The 18,564-nt window shown below is 43.8% G+C and overlaps 2 protein-coding genes across 2 annotated transcripts; one reads left to right on the forward strand and one right to left on the reverse strand.

Moving 5' to 3' along the window:
• Positions 1-10,883: 10,883 nt before the first annotated feature.
• Positions 10,884-14,850, reverse strand: LOC139386298 (ragulator complex protein LAMTOR1-like). Its single transcript, XM_071131798.1, has 5 exons — positions 14,565-14,850; positions 13,232-13,377; positions 13,057-13,134; positions 12,836-12,959; positions 10,884-12,574 (listed from the first exon to the last, which is right to left on the reverse strand). Exons 1-5 carry the CDS (start codon positions 14,604-14,606, stop codon positions 12,482-12,484), a joined length of 483 nt encoding a protein of 160 aa, XP_070987899.1. The 5' UTR covers positions 14,607-14,850; the 3' UTR covers positions 10,884-12,481.
• Positions 14,851-15,186: 336 nt separating this feature from the next.
• Positions 15,187-16,606, forward strand: LOC139386301 (secreted frizzled-related protein 2-like). Its single transcript, XM_071131800.1, has 3 exons — positions 15,187-15,848; positions 15,975-16,055; positions 16,174-16,606. Exons 1-3 carry the CDS (start codon positions 15,320-15,322, stop codon positions 16,524-16,526), a joined length of 963 nt encoding a protein of 320 aa, XP_070987901.1. The 5' UTR covers positions 15,187-15,319; the 3' UTR covers positions 16,527-16,606.
• Positions 16,607-18,564: the final 1,958 nt, after the last annotated feature.

An 18,564-nucleotide genomic window follows, 5' to 3' on the forward strand; every position in this document is an offset into this window, starting at 1 on the left:
AGAGAAGTCAATGGGCGAATTCGAGCGGATCACTTTTTGTGAAGACGCCGAACAACGTTGTCCACCGCTTTTCAAATGTGTTGCATTATGGCTATAAAAAAGTCGGACTTACAACTATACTGAACATAAATATAAACGCAACATGTAAAGTGTTGGTCCCATGTTTCAAAGCTGAAGTAAAAGATCCCATTTTTTCATACACACACAAAAAGCTTATTTCTCTCAAACGTTGTGCACAAATTTGTTTACACCATTGTTAGTGAGAATTTCCTATTTGCCAAAATTATTCATCCACCCGACAGGTGTGACATATCAAGAAGCTTATTAAATAGCTAATTAAACAGCATGATCATTAAACAGGTGCCTCTTGTGCTGAGGGCAATAAAAGGGAAGTTTAAAATGTGCAGTTTTGTCACACAACACAGTCCCACAGCAGTCTCAAGTTTTGAGGGAGTGTGCAATTGGCATGCTGACTACAGGAATTGCCTCCAGGGCTGTTACCAGAGAATGTAATGTTATTTTCTCTCCCATAGCCGCTTCCAACGTCGTTTTAGAGATTTTGGCAGTATGTTGAACCGGCCTCACAACAGCAGACCACGTGTAACCACGCCAGCCCAGGACCTCCACATTTGGCTTTTTCACCTGCGGTATCATCGGAAGGGGTGTGGGAGTGCTGAGAAGTATGTATTTCTGTAATATAGCCCTTTTGTGGGGAAAAACAAATTCTGATTGGCTGGACCTGGCTTCCCAGTGGGTGAGCCTATGCCGTCCCAGGCACACCGGTGGCTGCACCCCTGCCCAGTCATGTGAAATCCATAGATTAGGGCCTAATGAATTTATTTAAATTGACTGATTTCCTGATATGAACTGTAACTCAGTAACATTTTGGAAATTGTTGCATGTTCCATTTCTATATTTTTTCAGTATACATTTCTGAAGTTGCTCCTCCCCAATTGCAACTTGAAGTCATAACCAAAGCATTGGGGAGACAATCTTCTGTTGCACATAGATGGTTGATGTCGCCACTATCATTGGTTATTATCAATGCATGTTAGTTTTGGTTGGATGACTATTTAAACTTAAATGCATGTTTATCCATACATCCTTACAATCTAACTACATAAGATATACATGTGATCCAAATTGCTAACATAAATAAATGAAATACAATATAGCTCAGGGATGGGCAAACCCAGTCCTCGGGGGCCTGATTGGTGTCAAACTTTTGCATCCGCCAAAGCCAGTAAAATGTGATTCATCACTCCAGCAAATGCTTTTCAACTGCTCCAGAGTCCAATGGCGGCAAGCTTTACACCATTCCAGCCAACGCTTAGCGTTGCACAAGGTTAACTTAGGCTTGTGTGCAGCTGCTTGGCCATGGAAACCCATTTCATGAAGTTCCCACAACCAGTTATTGTGCTGACATTGCTTCCAGAAACAGTTTGGAACTCATTAGTGTGTTGCAACTGAGGACAGAGGATTTTTACGCGCTTCAGCACTCAGCAGTCCCGTTCTGTGAGCTTGTGTGGCTTACCACTTCACGGCTGAGCCGTTATTGCTCCTAGATGTTTCCACTTCACAATAACAGCATTTACAGTTGACCGGGGCAGCTCTAGCAGGGCAGAAATTTGACGAAATGACTGGTTGGAAAGGTGGCATCCTATGACGGTGCCACGTTGAAAGTCACTGAGCTCTTCAGTAAGGTCATTCTACTGTCAATGTTTGTCTATGGAGATTGCATGGCTGTGTGCTCGATTTTATACACCTGTGAGTAACGGGTGTGGCTGAAATAGCCGAATCCACTCATTTGAAGCGGTTTGAAGATACTCTGATTGGTTAGAGACGATCCGAGTTTGGGAAATGCTGTGAGACAGCCCCCACATTCACCGTGACATAAAGCCCTCCAGACAGACATGCCCCCGCAACACAGCCCAGTGTTGAAGAACCAGCTGAGTGATAATCAGAACCAATTTTTTTTAAACGGTTCAGATGAGACCGCTTTCCAACCAGCACCGCAAGTTCCTAAACACACAGTAGCGATGTAGTTATACTCATGGTCTGATATGGGGCGGGTCAAACACTTTGTCCATTGTTGCTACAAATCATCTCGTAGGCCTATGATCATGTGTTGCTTGTCTGGTGTAAAGAAGTAGTGCTCACCTTGCGTGTGCTGGTGGGAATCTTTGGGGACTTGCTGTTGTTAGTCCGTTGGGGACATCCTCTGTGCCTTCCCTCCCAGCTGCTGGTACTTCACACTCCCGGCCCAACTGCGGGAAGACTACACTGCTCCGGACGGTGGGACAAGCCCCGGAACGTGGGAGCTGGTGTTCCCTGGAGACTTGCATGAAGCGTGTCCTGGGGATTTATAGGCGGAGCTGAAAATCCTATTCAAGCCTCTCTGTAGGAAGCCAGTCTTGGAGGCTGCCTTCTGGGGCTTGTTGTTAATGGTGAATGATATGGACTGTCTCCGCACAGCTGGACAGACAGAGGGTGGACGTTTCAGGCCTATTGTTTGGAGCTAACAGATTTTTTAAATGTATTTATTTAACCTTTATTTAACCAAGGAAGTCAGTTAAGAACAAATTATTATTTACAATGACGGCCTACCCCAGACAAACCCTAACACGGACGACGCTGGGCCACTTGTGTGCCGCCCTATAGGACTCCCAATCACAGCCGGTTGTGATACAGCCTGGAATCGAACCAGGCTCTGTAGTGACGCCTCTAGTAGATGTCCTACTGAATTTAATTTAATTTAAGGGACCATTTTTTCAATACATGCACTACCGTTCAAAAGTTTGGGGTCACTTAGAAATGTCCTTGTTTTTTAAAATAAAAGCACATTTCTTTTGTCCATTAAAATCACATCGTTAATTGTTAATGCTGTAAATGACTATTGTAGCTGGAAACGGCTGATTTTTCATGGAATATTTACATAAGCGTGGAATATCTCCTGTGTTCCAATGGCACGTTGTGTTAGCTAATCAAAGTTAATCATTTTAAAAGGCTAATTGATCATTAGAAAACCATTTTGCGGGCCTCCTGGGTGGCGCAGTGGTTAAGGGCGCTGTACTGCAGCGCCAGCTGTGCCATCAGAGTCCTGGGTTCGCGCCCTGGGGCGACGCACAATTGGCCTAGCGTCGCCCGGGTTAGGGAGGGCTTGGTCGGTAGGGGTGTCCTTGTCTCATCGCGCACCAGCGACTCCTGTGGCGGGCTGGGCGCAGTGTAAGCTAGCCAAGGTGGCCAGGTGCACGGTGTTTCCTCCGGCGCATTGGTGCAGCTGGCTTCCGGGTTGGATGTGCGCTGTGTTAAAGAAGCAGCGGCTTGGTTGGTTGTGTATCGGAGGACGCATGACTTTCAACCTTCGTCTCTCCCGAGCTCGTACGGGAGTTGTAGCGATGAGACAAGATAGTAGCTACTACAACAATTGGATACTACGAAATTGGGGAGAAAAAGGGGGTAAAAAATAAAAAAATAAATTTAAAAAAAACATTTTGCAATTATGCACAGATGAAAACTGTTGTTCTGATTAAAGAAGCAATAAAACTAGCCTAGTAGACTAGTTAGACTAGTTGAGTATCTGGACCATCAGCATTTGTGGGTTCGATTACAGGCTCAAAATGGCCAGAAAAAAAACATTATTGTTCTGAGAAATTAAGGCTATTCCATGCGAGACTTTGCCAAGAAATTGAAGATCTCGTTCAACGCTGTGTACTACTCCCTTCACTAACAGCGTAAACTGTCTCTAACCAGAATAGAAAGAGGAGTGGGAGGCCCCGGTGCACAACTCAGCAGGAGAACAAGTACATTAGAGTGTCTAGTTTGAGAAACAGACACCTCACAAGTCCTCAACCTGCAGTTTCATTCAATTGTACCTGCAAAACACCAGTCTCAACGTCAACAGTGAAGAGGCGACTCTGGGACGCTGGCCTTCTAGGCAGAGTAAAAAAAAAAAAAAGCCATGTCTTAGAATGGCCAATAAAAATAATAGATTAAGATGGGCAAAATAACACAGACACTGGACAGAGGAACTCTAACTAGAAGGCCAGCATCCTGGACTCCATCCTGGAGTTCTCGCTCATTGTGATGAAAATAAAAACAAGTGTCTTGCAACATGATAGCTAGCAAACTCTGTGTGGGTTTTAAGGGTTAAGTTAGCAAAATAATGTTGCATGCATAGTAGCCAGAAGTCTAGTTCCTCAGGAAGAAATTTAGCTATGTCATTGTGTTGTGTATGCCCTGAAATGAGGCATATAGATGAAGTCAAGTGAAAATACATTGTTTGAGCATGGACAAAGTAGCTAACGTTAGGCTAAGTGCAAAGATGATTCAGGATACCTCTTTTAAAGAAGCTGTTTTTTTGTTACATTCAAATATTACATTTATGATCATACAGGTTAGCCAAAAGGCTGTGAAATCCTCTGGATTTATTATTCAAATGCCTCAGCCCAATGACAGGTAAACCAGCAACAGTTCTTTCACATTACTATGCGTGCAGATGAAGGAAAGGAGACAAGGAAAGAAAGTCACTATTGAGATGCAATTCAGAGCATTGTACGTTTTACTCAACTCTCTAATCCCTTTTCTGGCTGCGTCTCAATACAGTAATGGCATCCTTTCCTATTCTCAGTGCCACATCTGAGTCCTCTCATACACCTCTCTCTCTGTTTCTCTCTCAGAAGCTCTGATGGAGGAGCTCAACCAGGGCGTGCGACCACTGAAGCAAAATGCAGAGAAGAAGTTCTGCAGCTGCTCGCTGCTGCGTGTCAACAACAACAACAACAACATCATCACAGACTTTAATAATGCGTCTCACCTGGGTTCTATCTGTCCTTCAACGACATCTCACACAGCAGTGTGTTGAGTTCACACAGTCACGCACACAGGGTGTCTCTGGACAAAACTGGTGCACTATATAGGCAATATTATGTCATTACAGACAAGCCTCTCCCTGAATAGACACAGGTGGTAAAATGAATTTCTCTAGTACAGGTATTCCCAAACTGGGGTATGTGTACCCCCAGGGGTACGCGCAATCCCGTCGGGGGTACGGCAAATAAAAATGTGATTAACATTTTGAATTTATTTCTTATTTTTATTTGTTACGTTTAAAAAATATATATATATTCACATTTTCAAACAGTCCATTTATATTTTCCAACGGGGCTATACATTTGGGTGAAGTTTTTTTCTCGCCTGAGTAGCCTCGTTTCACTGCCAAAAATAAAATTAAACCTAATAAAATTAAATCTTCTTTGGACACTGTGTTAACTAACCTCCAGAAGAGCTTCAACGCCCTACAACTCTCCTTCCGTGGCCTCCAACTGCTCTTAAATGCTAGTAAAACTAAACGTATGCTCTTCAACCGATCAACCGATCACTGCCCGCACCTGCCCGCTCCTAGCATCACTACTCTGGAAGGTTGTGACTTAGAATATGTGGACAACTACAAATAGCTAGGTGTCTGGTTAGACTGTAAACTCTCCTTCCAGACTCACATTAAGCATCTCCAATCAAAGTTAAATCTAGAATCGGCTTCCTACTTCGCAACAAAGCATCCTTCACTCATGCTGCCAAACATACCCTTGTAAAATTGACTATCCTACCAATCCTTTACTTCGGCGACGTCATTTACAAAATATCCTCCAACACTCTACTCAGCAAATTGGATGCAGTCTACCACAGTGCCATCCGTTTTGTCACCAAAGCCCCATATACTATCCACCACTGCGACCTGTACGCTCTCGTTGGCTGGCCATCGCTTCATACTCGTCGCCAAACCCACTGGCTCCAGGTCATCTATAAGTCTTTGCTGGGTAAAGCCCCGCCTAATCTCAGCTCACTGGTCACCATAGCAACACTCGCTCCAACAGGTGTATTTCACTGGTCATCACCAAAGCCAACCAACCTTTTGGCCACCTTTCCTTCCAGTTCTCTGCTGCCAATGACTGGAATGAATTGCAAAAATCACTGACGCTGGAGTCTTATATCTCCCTCACTAACTTTAAGCATCAGCTGTCAGGGCAGCTTACATATCATTGCACCTGTACACAGCCCATCTGTAAATAGCCCACCCAACTACCTCAACCCCATATTTTTATTTACAGTTGAAGTCAGAAGTTTACATGCATCTTAGCCAAATACATTTAAACTCAGTTTTTCACAATTCCTGACATTTAATCCTAGTAACAATTTCCTGTCTTAGGTCAGATAGGATTACCACTTTATTTTAAGAATGTGAAATGTCAGTATAATAGTAGAGAGAATTATTTATTTCAGCTTTTATTTCTTCATCACATTCCCAGTGGGTCAGAAGTTTACATACACTCAATTAGTATTTGGTAGCATTGCCATTACATTTTTTTTACTTGGGTCAAACGTTTCGGGTAGCCCTCCACAAGCTTCCCACAGTAAATTGGGTGAATTTTGGCCCATTCCTCCTGACAGAGCTTGTGAGTCAGGTTTGTAGGCCTCCTTGCTCGCACACGCTTTTTCAGTTCTGCCCACAAATGTTCTATAGGATTGAGGTCAGGGCTTTGTGATGGCCACTCCAATACCTTGACTTGGTTGATCTTAAGCCATTTTTTTAAGCCAACTTTGGAAGTATGCTTGGGGTTATTGTCCATTTGGAAGACCCATTTGCGACCAAGTTTCAACTGATGTCTTGAGATGTTGCTTCAATATATCCACATAATTTTGCTTGCTCATGATGCCATCTATGTTGTGAAGTGCACCAGTCCCTCCTGCAGCAAAGCACCCCACAACATGATGCTGCCACCCCCACAACATGATGCTGCCACCCCCACAACATGATGCTGCCACCCCCACAACATGATGCTGCCACCCCCACAACATGATGCTGCCACCCCCGTGCTTCACGGTTGGGATGATGTTCTTCGGCTTGCAAGACTTCCCCTTTTCCTCCAAACATAACGATGGTCATTATAGCCAAACAGTTCTATTTTTGTTTCATCAGACCGGAGGACATTTCTCCAAAATGTACGATCTTTGTCCCTATGTGCAGTTGCAAACTGTAGTCTGGATTATTTATGGCGGTTTTGGAGCAGTGGCTTCTTCCTTGCTGAGCGGGCTTTCAGGTTATGTAAATATAGGACTCATTTTACTGTGGTTATAGATACTTTTGTATCTCTTTCCTCCAGCATCTTTACAAGGTCCTTTGCTGTTGTTCTGGGAATGATTTAGACTTTTCACACCAAAGTACGTTCAACTCTAGGAGACAGAACGCATCTCCTTCCCAAGCGGTATGACGGCTGCGTGGTCCCATGGTGTTTATTCTTGCGTACTATTGTTTGTACAGATGAACGTGGTAGCTTCAGGCGTTTGGAAATTGCTCCCAAGGATGAACCAGACTTGTGGAGGTCTACAATTCTTTTTCTGAGGTCTGGGCTGATTTCTTTTGATTTTCCCATGTCAAGCAAAGAGGCACTGAGTTTGAAGTTAGGCCTTGAAATACATCCACAGGTACACCTCCATTTGACTCAAATGATGTCAATTAGCTTATCAGAAGCTTCTAAAGCCATGACATAATTTTCCTAACACCCCCTAACCCTACAGCAGAGAGATAGATAGCGTATGTAAACTTCAGACTTCAACTGTATTTTTTTGCTCCTTTGCAACCCAGTATCTCTACTTGTACATTCATTTTCTGCTCATCTATCACCCCAGTGTTTAATTGCTAAATTGTCATTATTTCACCACTATGGCCTATTTATTCCCTTATCTCTCTAATCTTACTACATTTGCACACGCTGTATAAAGATTTTTCTATTGTGTTATTGACTGTACGTTTGTTTATCCCATGGATAACTCTGTGTTGTTTGTGTTGCACTGCTTTGCTTTATCTTGGCCAGGTCGCAGTTTTAAATGAGAATTTGTTCTCAACTGGCCTACCTGGTTAAATAAAGGTGAAATAAATAAATGGTGTTCAGCACAATGTCAAATACAGGTAGCCTAGTCTAATCACATTAAGCATTACTCTCTCGTGGTAATTCCACTAACGGTCCATATGTAGCCAAACGTAGCTGCTGCTCATGTTGGTGTCTGTACTGATGTGCAAAAGCCATTACAGGAAGACATAGTGGAGTGGTAACGCGTGTGCAAGCAGTTGCTCCAGACACCACTTGGGTAACACTGCAGCATCCACCTAGAGGCTCTTTCTGCCAAGGGAATGCCTGACAGCATGAAAGACGTTTTGGACACTACAGGGAAAATGGTTAACTTTGCTAAAGCAAGGCCCCTGAACTCTCGTGTATTTTCTGCACTATGCAATGATATGGGCAGCGACCATGTAACGCTTTTACAACATACAGATGTGCGCTGGTTATCAAGGGGCAAAGTATTGACACTTTTTTAAATTGAGAGACGAGTTTAAAGTTTTCTTTACTGATCATCATTTTCACTTGTCTGACGCTTGCATGATGACGAGTTTCTCACACGACTAGCCTATCTGGGTGAGGTTTTTTCTCCCTTGAATGATTTGAATCTAGGATTACAGGGACTCTCCGCAACTATATTCAATGTGCTGGACAAAATTGAGAAGTTGGAGCTCTTCTCTGTCTGCATTAACAAGGACAACACACAGGTCTTTCCATCATTGTATGATTGTTTGTGTGCAAATGAACTCAGGCTTACGGACAATGTCAAATGTGATATAGCGAAGCCTCTGAGTTGGGTGCACAATTTCGCAGGTTCTTTCCCGAAACCGATGACACAAGCAACTGGATTCGTTATCCCTTTCATGCCCTGCCTCCAGTTCAGTTACCGATATCTGAACAAGAGCCTCATCAATATTGCGCTTCTGTGAAAATTTAATCAGAAGCCACTACCAGATTTCTGGATTGGGCTGCGCTCAGAGTATCCTGCCTTGGCAAATCATGCTGTTAAGACACTGATGCCCTTTGCAACAACATGCCTATGTGAGAGTAGATTCTGAGCACTCAATATCATGAAAACTAAATACAGGCACAGACTGTGTGTGGAAAATTATTTAAGACTGAGACTCTCTCCAATACAACCCAACATTGCAGAGTTATGTGCATCCTTTCAAGCACACCCTTCTCATTAACCTGTGGTGAGTTATTCACAATTTTCGATTAACAAATAAGGTTTTATATGTAAGATGGTTTAATAAAAAGCAAAATTATTGATTATTAAATAATATTTGTGCCCTGGTCCTATGAGAGCTCTTTGTCACTTCCCACGAGCCGGGTTGAGACAACAACTCTCATTATTATGTTTAATAAATGTATTGTATAGTGTGTGTGTGTGGTAGGCTTATAATGATGGCAAAAAACAACATTTGAGAGTGCGCTGACTTTTGTGGTAGAGGGGGTATAGCTGGAGGTTGAATTTTTGAAGGGGTACGGGACTATTAAAAAGTTTGGGAACCACTGATCTAGTACATTAGTAGTGATCACCCTACATTTAAGGGCCTAAAGCCTGTGTGTGTGTGTGTGTGTGTGTGTGTGTGTGTGTGTGTGTGTGTGTGTGTGTGTGTGTGTGTGTGTGTGTGTGTGTGTGTGTGTGTGTGTGTGTGTGTGTGTGTGTGTGTGTGTGTGCACTGTTTCCCAGGTCCTGGTAGAGCTGAAGGAACTGCGGGTGTTGTATTGCCATGATAAAAGCATCTGTAACCTTTCAGAGGTGGATAAGCTAGGCGCCCTGTCCTTCCTGCACAGCAACACAATGGAGAATGAGGGGAGCTACAGGTACACACACACAGCACCACAGGCATTACATGAGAAAGGTGAGGACAAACCCAAATCTACACACACCCACATGCAAATATAGGCCGCCACTAAGCCCCTTGTGGGTTACAAGGGTGGTTTTTTCCACTCATACTCTTCGTGTGATCTCCCAGTGCTGTTTGAAACCTGTATGTTCACCGAGGGCAATGTGGCTCTGAGCCCTATGTGTAACAGGTGCTGAGTTCGTTGCAGCTGCGTAGCATTCTGACAGGTGCTTAAAATGAGCAGAGAGATCAGGGTCTAGTTACACACCGACTCTTTGCCTGTCTGCATAGCAACACTAAACTCCTACTGAGTTTTGGGGCATTCTCCCTCTGTTCAGTGCTAAATTACTACCAGTTTACAGTGTGTATAGTCACTGAATGTATAGATGTGTTCAGTTCTACAGCCTTATGGTCAAGAGAGAACAGAAGTTTGTGTACCCGGACAAACACCCAGTAATACGAACTTTCTCATGTAATGCCTGTGGTGCTGTGTGTGTGATTGCGGCCCTGCCTCACTTGTTGGACTTCTGCGCTGTAACGGGCCAGGATAGAATCATGGCCCAGGTCTGGCATCATCCCAGCAATCACAGCAAAACACCAGGACAACTGGCCTGTCACCACGGGGGGGGGGGCACAATCATCATGCCAACCAACCAGAGTTCCAGAACCACAGGCTTACATCAGAAGACCATTATGACCTGACGCATCATGTAAAAGTACAATACAAATCTACTCATCAGAAACTCTGTCTGGTGTCTGTCAGAGTTGGGGAAGAAGGAATAGTACATCTACAGTAGATGTGACCTTGACCTGTATAATTATTGAACTGGACCATTGACCAGCCAGGCCCAACCAGGAACAGAGCCCTCTCACTCACTCTCCCCAATGCACTTTGGTAGGTGTTACTTTGTGTTGAAATATGGATCTGAGAATTGACCCTTTACCACGGGTGGATCAGCAGCTACGAGACATACTGAATAATCCCTATCATGGTAAACAAAGGCTTCAGAGAAAGTTGAAAAAATGATCATTCCATTACTTACAGTACACACTACATAAGATGTGATAGTGTTTATTAGGTTTGTTGTAATGATACCCCACACAATTCTCTCTATACAGACCTACAGAACACCAGTTTTATTGTTGAAAGTCTTTAATGAATTCATTATTTGGGGAAAAAAAATGTATTAACAGTATATCTTAATAAACCTTTTGGTACTAGCCTAAGAAATGAACAATGTTATCCAGGTACTATTGCACACTGAAGTAACAAAACAACAAAACAAGCACACTGCAAAAAGTGGCAAATAAACACGGCCTTGCAGATGATCATCCCTTTAAAGGCCCCAGAGAGGCACCCACCCACCCACACACACACTCACCCCGGAGCATAAATACACTTAAAACATGAATAAATAATCACAACGCCTCTGATCATTTTAATTTAGGGGATACTCACAGGTTATGGTTGTTTATCTCAAACTGCCATGACAGCTTTCAGTTCATGGCTAATGTGAGTAACTCATCACAATCTGTTTTGTTTAAAAATTCAAACAAACTTGGGTGTTAAGTTTTTTTTTCCTTTTATGTCATAAAAACTGGGCTGCTGTATCCTTAGTTTTGATTGGCTCCTAAAACAACTTCATTGGAGCTTTAGCCAATCCTGACCAACAGACTCTACAATGGGGAGGTGCATACACTCCATTTCTTGCTTCTGACGGAATCACATAAATCTGTACATAGAAGGCATCAACACACTTCACTGATTAATTTACATTACAAGCCCCCGAACCCTCCCCCCAAGCCCAGTTCCACCCCCAGCTGTATTGTTTCTGTGAAGTCTAAAGATATGAATTCAAGGTCTGCCAGCTAAATTATTGAAGTGCTAAGCATGTTTCCCCCAGAAATCAGAGAAACCCATGTGGATTCCAACCTCTGTCCTCACCTCTGCACTCTGCCAACATGAGCTGAACTCAAGGGAAGACTCATATGGGTCATATCAGATTTGAACTTAGGTACTATAGTTGAACTAAGTCCCTCCTGTTTTTAAACCTACCCAACTTACTTTAGGTCAATCTAAGGATTTTAACAAAGATAAGGAACACTATAGTGAGGGCTCTTTCTAGAAATTCATATTGATGACATGAGGGGTGGGATGTGTGTTCTGGGTGACCGGTCCACACCGTGTCAGAACAGCATCCCCATGCTCACCGTAGTGGGTTGGCTGGCTGTGGACATCTTTTTTTTGCCCTGTTCCTGTGCTACATTTGGACATGCATAATCACCCTCTTTTCCTAGCTGTGGTTAGTTAGTTAGTACATTACCGGAGCTGCATATCAGACGAGGTTAGCTACACCTGAAAAACTCACAGCCAGCGCTAACGCCAGCAGCAGCCTAGTCATGCAGCTAGCTAACCGTTTATTCAGTCAATCAGACTCAGTCACTCTTCAAACAAGAACACTTAAAATAACAAAAACAAAGACTGCCCTAACACCATTATACTGCCATAACATTTGACGGCTGGTGAAAGAAGAATGAATGGTGGCTTTGAAAGGTGGTTCTGAGGGGTGCAGGGCAAGGTTGGTTAACCCTTTCAGCAGGGGAGGCCTGGTTGTCATAGTCCTCAGCAGGTTCCTGGTGGCATAGCTGGGTAGCACAGGGACTGGGACACATAGATGCAGTGTGGGCATTGGGGACAGGACGGGAGGTGTATTATGGAGGCCAGAGAGTAGATCAGGGGATGGCAAATTGAACCACTAGCTCTTCTTTAGCGTCCACCTTGATCTGAGAGATTGCACTGTAAGCATAGGCAGCTATCTTGGACACCTGTAAAACAATTAGAACAAATGAGGTTAACTCGCATCAATCGGATACATAATGCGTTTGTTGTTGCTCCAGAGCTGCCATACACTAACAGGTTTATGGACAGGGAAAGCACATGACTGTAATGGAAAGATATCCTGATGAACATCTGTGAATGGTAATGACTGGAGTAGAATCAATGGAATTGTATCAAATACATCAAACACATGGTTTCCATGTACCAAACTATGAAACGTTACACCCCTAGTGTGTGTGTGTGCGCACCTGTTGTACATCCGAATATGGCACCAGATCACTAGCGAGCACTTGGTGCGGCTGGCTGGTGAGGGAAGGGAGAGGGAGGGGCTTCTTCTGAGACAGACTGTTACTCAACAAGGCCAGTTTTGTACTGAAAACACAATAAAAAGACAGGTTAGTACTGAAACACATCAACAAGGCCAGTCAAAACCCACATACACATTAAGCAACTACCTCCACACACCCACCTATATTGCCGAGCTTTGTCCATGTACTCATGCTGCTCCATGCCTTGAGAGTCTGCAGCCGAGACATCGATGATGTTCCTAAGAAATGGAAAGACGGGCAGGTATTCAGCAGAATTCAATTCCAATGAAATAAACACCGTGATGATAGAGGAGAAAGAGAATGTTTGTGTCTTACAGAGCTGTTTTGGTAAGGATGGATGTGAGTAAGGCCTGTTCGTCTGTGCGGGCTGAGGGTACACTGGTGGAGTTCCATTCTGTGCCGTTGAGGGGCTTGCTGTCGGGGTTCGGGTGGGGGATCAGCGGCTTACGCTCGTCAGGGTCCTGAGGCACAACATGCGCATCGCGATCACAAACTATCACAACATCCTCCATCACTATCACAGGCTGTTCGGGTAACCAGATTCTGCTTATTGCTAAAATGATTGATACAACATCTGAACTGAAGTCTAAAACAAAGGGGCGCCCTACAACACCTATAATACTCATCCTCTGATTTGTTGCTTTGACAGGAAGAAAAGAATGAACCCAAACAAAAGTTACAGAACCCTGATATAATGATACTGGTGTGTATAGTTCAGTATTATACTGTGTTATAACAAGGTTAGCTAAGTAGTGGCAGGCTATAATGTGTACAACAGTCATCTGATAAACAGGATACAATCCCTGCCTCACATTTTTCCAAAGGAAAAAGAAAACTTCCCTTCTCCAAATTCCATTTTGGCCTATGTCACCACAACTGGATGGGAAATCTGAGATCATATGACATGCGTCTGGGAGAAGTTGATTGGCTGGCAATATCAACATGTTCCAACAGCTTGACCGAATGTGAACCTTTGAGGCCCAATTTACATAAGTGGTCACGTTTTACTGGCGCTGATTGATCATCATCATGATAGTTGAGAATTGAAACTAAGCTATTGTCTGCCTTGCAAGTAGATAGCTACTGACGTACACATATGAACTGATTAAGTAAGCTAGATAATGTTTGTAATTGTCAACAAAAGGTTGTCACTATTTTGAAACGTCTCTTAACTAGCTAATGTTGTTAGGTGTGTTGGTCAACTTGCCAATACGGGAACTAACGTTAGCTAAACTCCCTAGGCCCAATTTTTCTAGCACAGCTAGCAGTTGTCAATTAAATATTATATATTTCTTAATTCCATTATTGTACGTTTAAATGTGTGCGCATTGTTGTGAATTGTTAGATATTACTGCACTGTTGGCGCTAGGAACACAAGCATTTCGCTACACCCGCAATAATATCTGCTATATGTGTACAATACAATTTGATTTGAAAGGACTGGCTAGCTTTCTGCTGGGTCGTAGTTGGCTAACTTAAAAATAGTTTAATTTTAACACGCAAAGAAGCACCATATTTTCACTTTTGACTCGTGGAATTCGTAACAACAAACTGTCTTGCAATGGCCTTATGACCACAAAGAAATTAAATATGTTTTGTTAAATAATATTTGACACCCTAGATAACCAACTAGCATAGCATTAGCTACCTGCTCGGTGGTCTCGTTCTCGCTACTGTAACAACAACCCATGGCGTCCGCTGGGCGTTCGGCGGTCTGCCAGGTACGCGAACCCAATCTCCAACTACTCCACCCGGGAAACTATTGCTATAATAAGAGAAACAGACCCTGTCTGAGTCCACGGGAAAGGAATCAAACTTCTTTCTTTGTTTCTCTTTCTCGCTGACCGCTTCTGTCAGCTACTACAACAAACGAAGCCTATCACATGACAGCAGTTTTTGCGCAGCCAGGGCTCAGCAACAAACATATGACATCCGGCCAATATGAAGATGCCATGGGGACATATACCCTAATCACGTGACAGGGGTATTTTATTTTTTTAAAGACTTGCTAAAATAGTGAGCTTGCTGTTGTTTTGACTGGGGAATAAACCTGCAGAAAACAGACCGCGTTGTAAGGAAAATGCATAACGAATAGATGGCAAAAATACATTGCTAGCACAGACTCATTGGGGGCAGGTTCTGGGAGGTTCTATGGGAAGATAAAACAACAAACAGTCTTTCAGACGCCCCCCCCGTTCTAATAACAAAGACACTTTTACAGCCCTCAATAACCGGGAGTCACACCATTGCATTTGATGTAAGAACCAGTTTGTTCTGCATGACTGGGTGACGCCAGGCGCCCTCATTACACACTAGCCTAATACTAGGTTGGTTCCAACCGGCTACGCACTGCTGAACAACCACCGTGCTGCATTGGTTTTTTATTCTACACTTGTCGTCAGTATGGCTCAACTGAAGTTATCACTTTGCGTGTTGGTGTCTATTTCTTTCGCCTCGGTTTTGACCACAGACAGCTCCATTCAGTTTGCGTCCGAAAGTCTCAGTTCCTCATCGTTTCGCTCGGTGTGTAAGCCCATCCCCAGCACACTTTCTCTGTGCCACGGCGTCGGTTACGGGGATATGCGGCTGCCCAACCTGCTGGGGCACGACTCATTGAAAGAAGCCCAGCAACAGTCGGCCGCCTGGCTGCCGTTGGTCTCCAAACTCTGCCACCGAGATACCAAGAAGTTCTTGTGCTCGCTATTCGCCCCGGTGTGCCTACCGGAGGGGCCCGTGCGCCCCTGCCGTGGGCTGTGCGAGGCTGTGAGGGACGGTTGTCTCCCTGTGATGAGCGCGTTCGGGTTCCCGTGGCCCGACATGTTTAACTGCACACAGTTCCCACGCGGGGTCCATCTCTGTATTCCCACCACGACCCAAGACACACAGCGTGCGCGGAAGGGAGAGGAAGCGGGTCACGAGGAGGCATCAGAGGGTTTGTGCCTATCGTTATCATCATTATCATAGAAAGCTGATCCTCTGCAAACATGTTCCAAGCCCTTTCACACACACACACACGAACTAACCCTGTTCTCCGTGGCATGTCTCTTGGTGTCCTCAGGAACAGTGATCTGTGACTCATGCAGTCTGGCTGCTGAGGGGGAGACCGACATCCAGAACAACTTCTGCAAGAGTCCATATGGTGAGTGATGTGTGTATGGCATTGGTCACACTTTAGACAAAGGCTTATAGAGAGAGGCCTATAACCTGTTTACATGTGTAAACGTGTTTACATGTATTTCTGTGTTTTCTTCTCTCAGCCTTTAAACTGCTTATCGGGAGTGTGTCTGTGGAGGGGGGTGACTGCAGGTTAGTCCCTCTGGGCCGGAGTCGCATCCTGAGGTGGGAGGGTGGAGGCCCGGAGAGGGCTGAGGGCGTCCGGGGGGCAATGGCCTACAGTGCCCTTTGGCTGCAGGAAGGGGGTACCTGCACCTGTCCTGCCCTGGAGGAGGCAAATGGGGGAGAGGGGAAGGGGTCCGTGGCAGGGGTGTGGTACCTGGGCCTTGCTGACATACAGGAGGGCAGGTTGGTCCTCTCTGGGCTTGTGAGATGGAGGAAGGGGGACAAAGAACTCAAGAAGTTCATCAGGAGACTGCTCAAACAAGCCTGCTGATGATGTCATCAAACAAGCATAGAGAGACTTTCCAATTTGGCCAATTAGATGCGTATGAGAGGACACCACAGCCCTGATACATGTCAGCCTCTTGGCCTAGACCCTATCCCTTCAATATCCCTTCAATATCCCTTCAATATCCCTTCAATATCCCTTTCATATCCCTTCAATATCCCTTTCATATCCCTTCAATATCCCTTCAATATCCCTTCAACATCCCTTTCATATCCCTTCAATATCCCTTTCATATCCCTTTCATATCCCTTTCATATCCCTTCAATATCCCTTTCATATCCCTTCAATATCCCTTTCATATCCCTTCAATATCCCTTTCATATCCCTTCAATATCCATTTCATATCCCTTTCATATCCCTTCAATATCCCTTTCATATCCCTTCAATATCCCTTTCATATCCCTTCAATATCCCTTTCATATCCCTTCAATATCCATTTCATATCCCTTTCATATCCCTTCAATATCCCTTCAATATCCCTTCAATATCCCTTTCATATCCCTTCAATATCCCTTCAATATCCCTTCAATATCCCTTTCATATCCCTTCAATATCCCTTTCATATCCCTTCAATATCCCTTCAACATCCCTTTCATATCCCTTCAATATCCCTTCAATATCCCTTTCATATCCCTTCAATATCCCTTTCATATCCCTTCAATATCCCTTCAACATCCCTTTCATATCCCTTCAATACCCCTTTCTTATCCCTTCAATATCCATTTCATATCCCTTCAATATCCCTTTCATATCCCTTCAACATCCCTTTCATATCCCTTCAACATCCCTTCAATATCCCTTCAATATCCCTTTCATATCCCTTTCATATCCCTTCAATATCCCTTTCACATCCCTTCAACATTCCTTTCATATCCCTTCAATATCCCTTCAATATCCCTTTCATATCCCTTCAATATCCCTTTCACATCCCTTTCATATCCCTTCAATATCCCTTTCATATCCCTTCAATATCCCTTTCATATCCCTTCAATATCCCTTCAACATCCCTTTCATATCCCATCAATATCCCTTTCATATTCATATCATCTAGCTCTGGAGAAGTCGTGCCTTCATCATAGGGCTCCAGAGTGACGCAGGGGTTTAAGACACTGCATCTCAGTGCAAGAGGTGTCACTACATTCCCTGGTTGGATCTATGATCTGGGCACCTGTCACATATTCATTATTCATTATTAAGTCTATTAAATTCTGAATATTATAATTTTTTGAATCAAATGTGAGAACATGATTGTGATTTGTGTGAGCCGAGTGAGGACACAGTTACCAGTGAGGCACAGAGCAGCATTAGTTCCATTCAAAGCAGAGTATTATTGGCTGATAGTAACATCAGAGACTGCTGTGTAACAGTGTCTAATAAACATTATTTTGAGCTGTAAATACTGCTGTCACTATTATTTTCTGTGCATGCGTGTTTTCTGGATCCTTCTGTTTGTAGGAAGAGACAAACCTGACTCTAGACTCACACCACACACGTGTCTGTACACCTAATCCACCCATGTCTGTCTGTCTCTCCCCCCTTCTCTCTGCCCTCCTACATCTCGAGTGTCTTGAGTCAACATATGAATAACTTTCCCTGTAGCCTACCAGTGATGTATTGCTGTATGTTTATTATGACATAATAGTTAGTCAATAATAATATAATGTGTGAGAAACGATGGAGTGGGGCTGGGGAGGGGTACTATGGCCACACCTGTTTTCTGTGAATAAAACAAACGTGCCTCAGGTTATCAATGACTAATTCAGAAGGGTTCCTTACTACATACACACTCTGCCCTCACCTATGGAGCTCTGACTACAGACACACACAATAACCTTTTTGCATTTCTCCTATTTGACAAACTCATCTCTGGGCAGAGGAGTCTTGTTTTTGCTGTACGGTGGTTTTGTGGGAGAGAATATACTTTTTACAAGAGGTTTGTGTTATGGTAGGTTGAGTTGTAGTAGTTCAATGTAGCGTTGTTTGTCAGTGAGGTGAAAGAATCTCCTGTCACTCAACGTAAATC

This window comes from Oncorhynchus clarkii, chromosome 27 (genome assembly GCF_045791955.1).
Source record: "Oncorhynchus clarkii lewisi isolate Uvic-CL-2024 chromosome 27, UVic_Ocla_1.0, whole genome shotgun sequence".
In the NCBI taxonomy this organism is placed as follows: domain Eukaryota; kingdom Metazoa; phylum Chordata; class Actinopteri; order Salmoniformes; family Salmonidae; genus Oncorhynchus; species Oncorhynchus clarkii.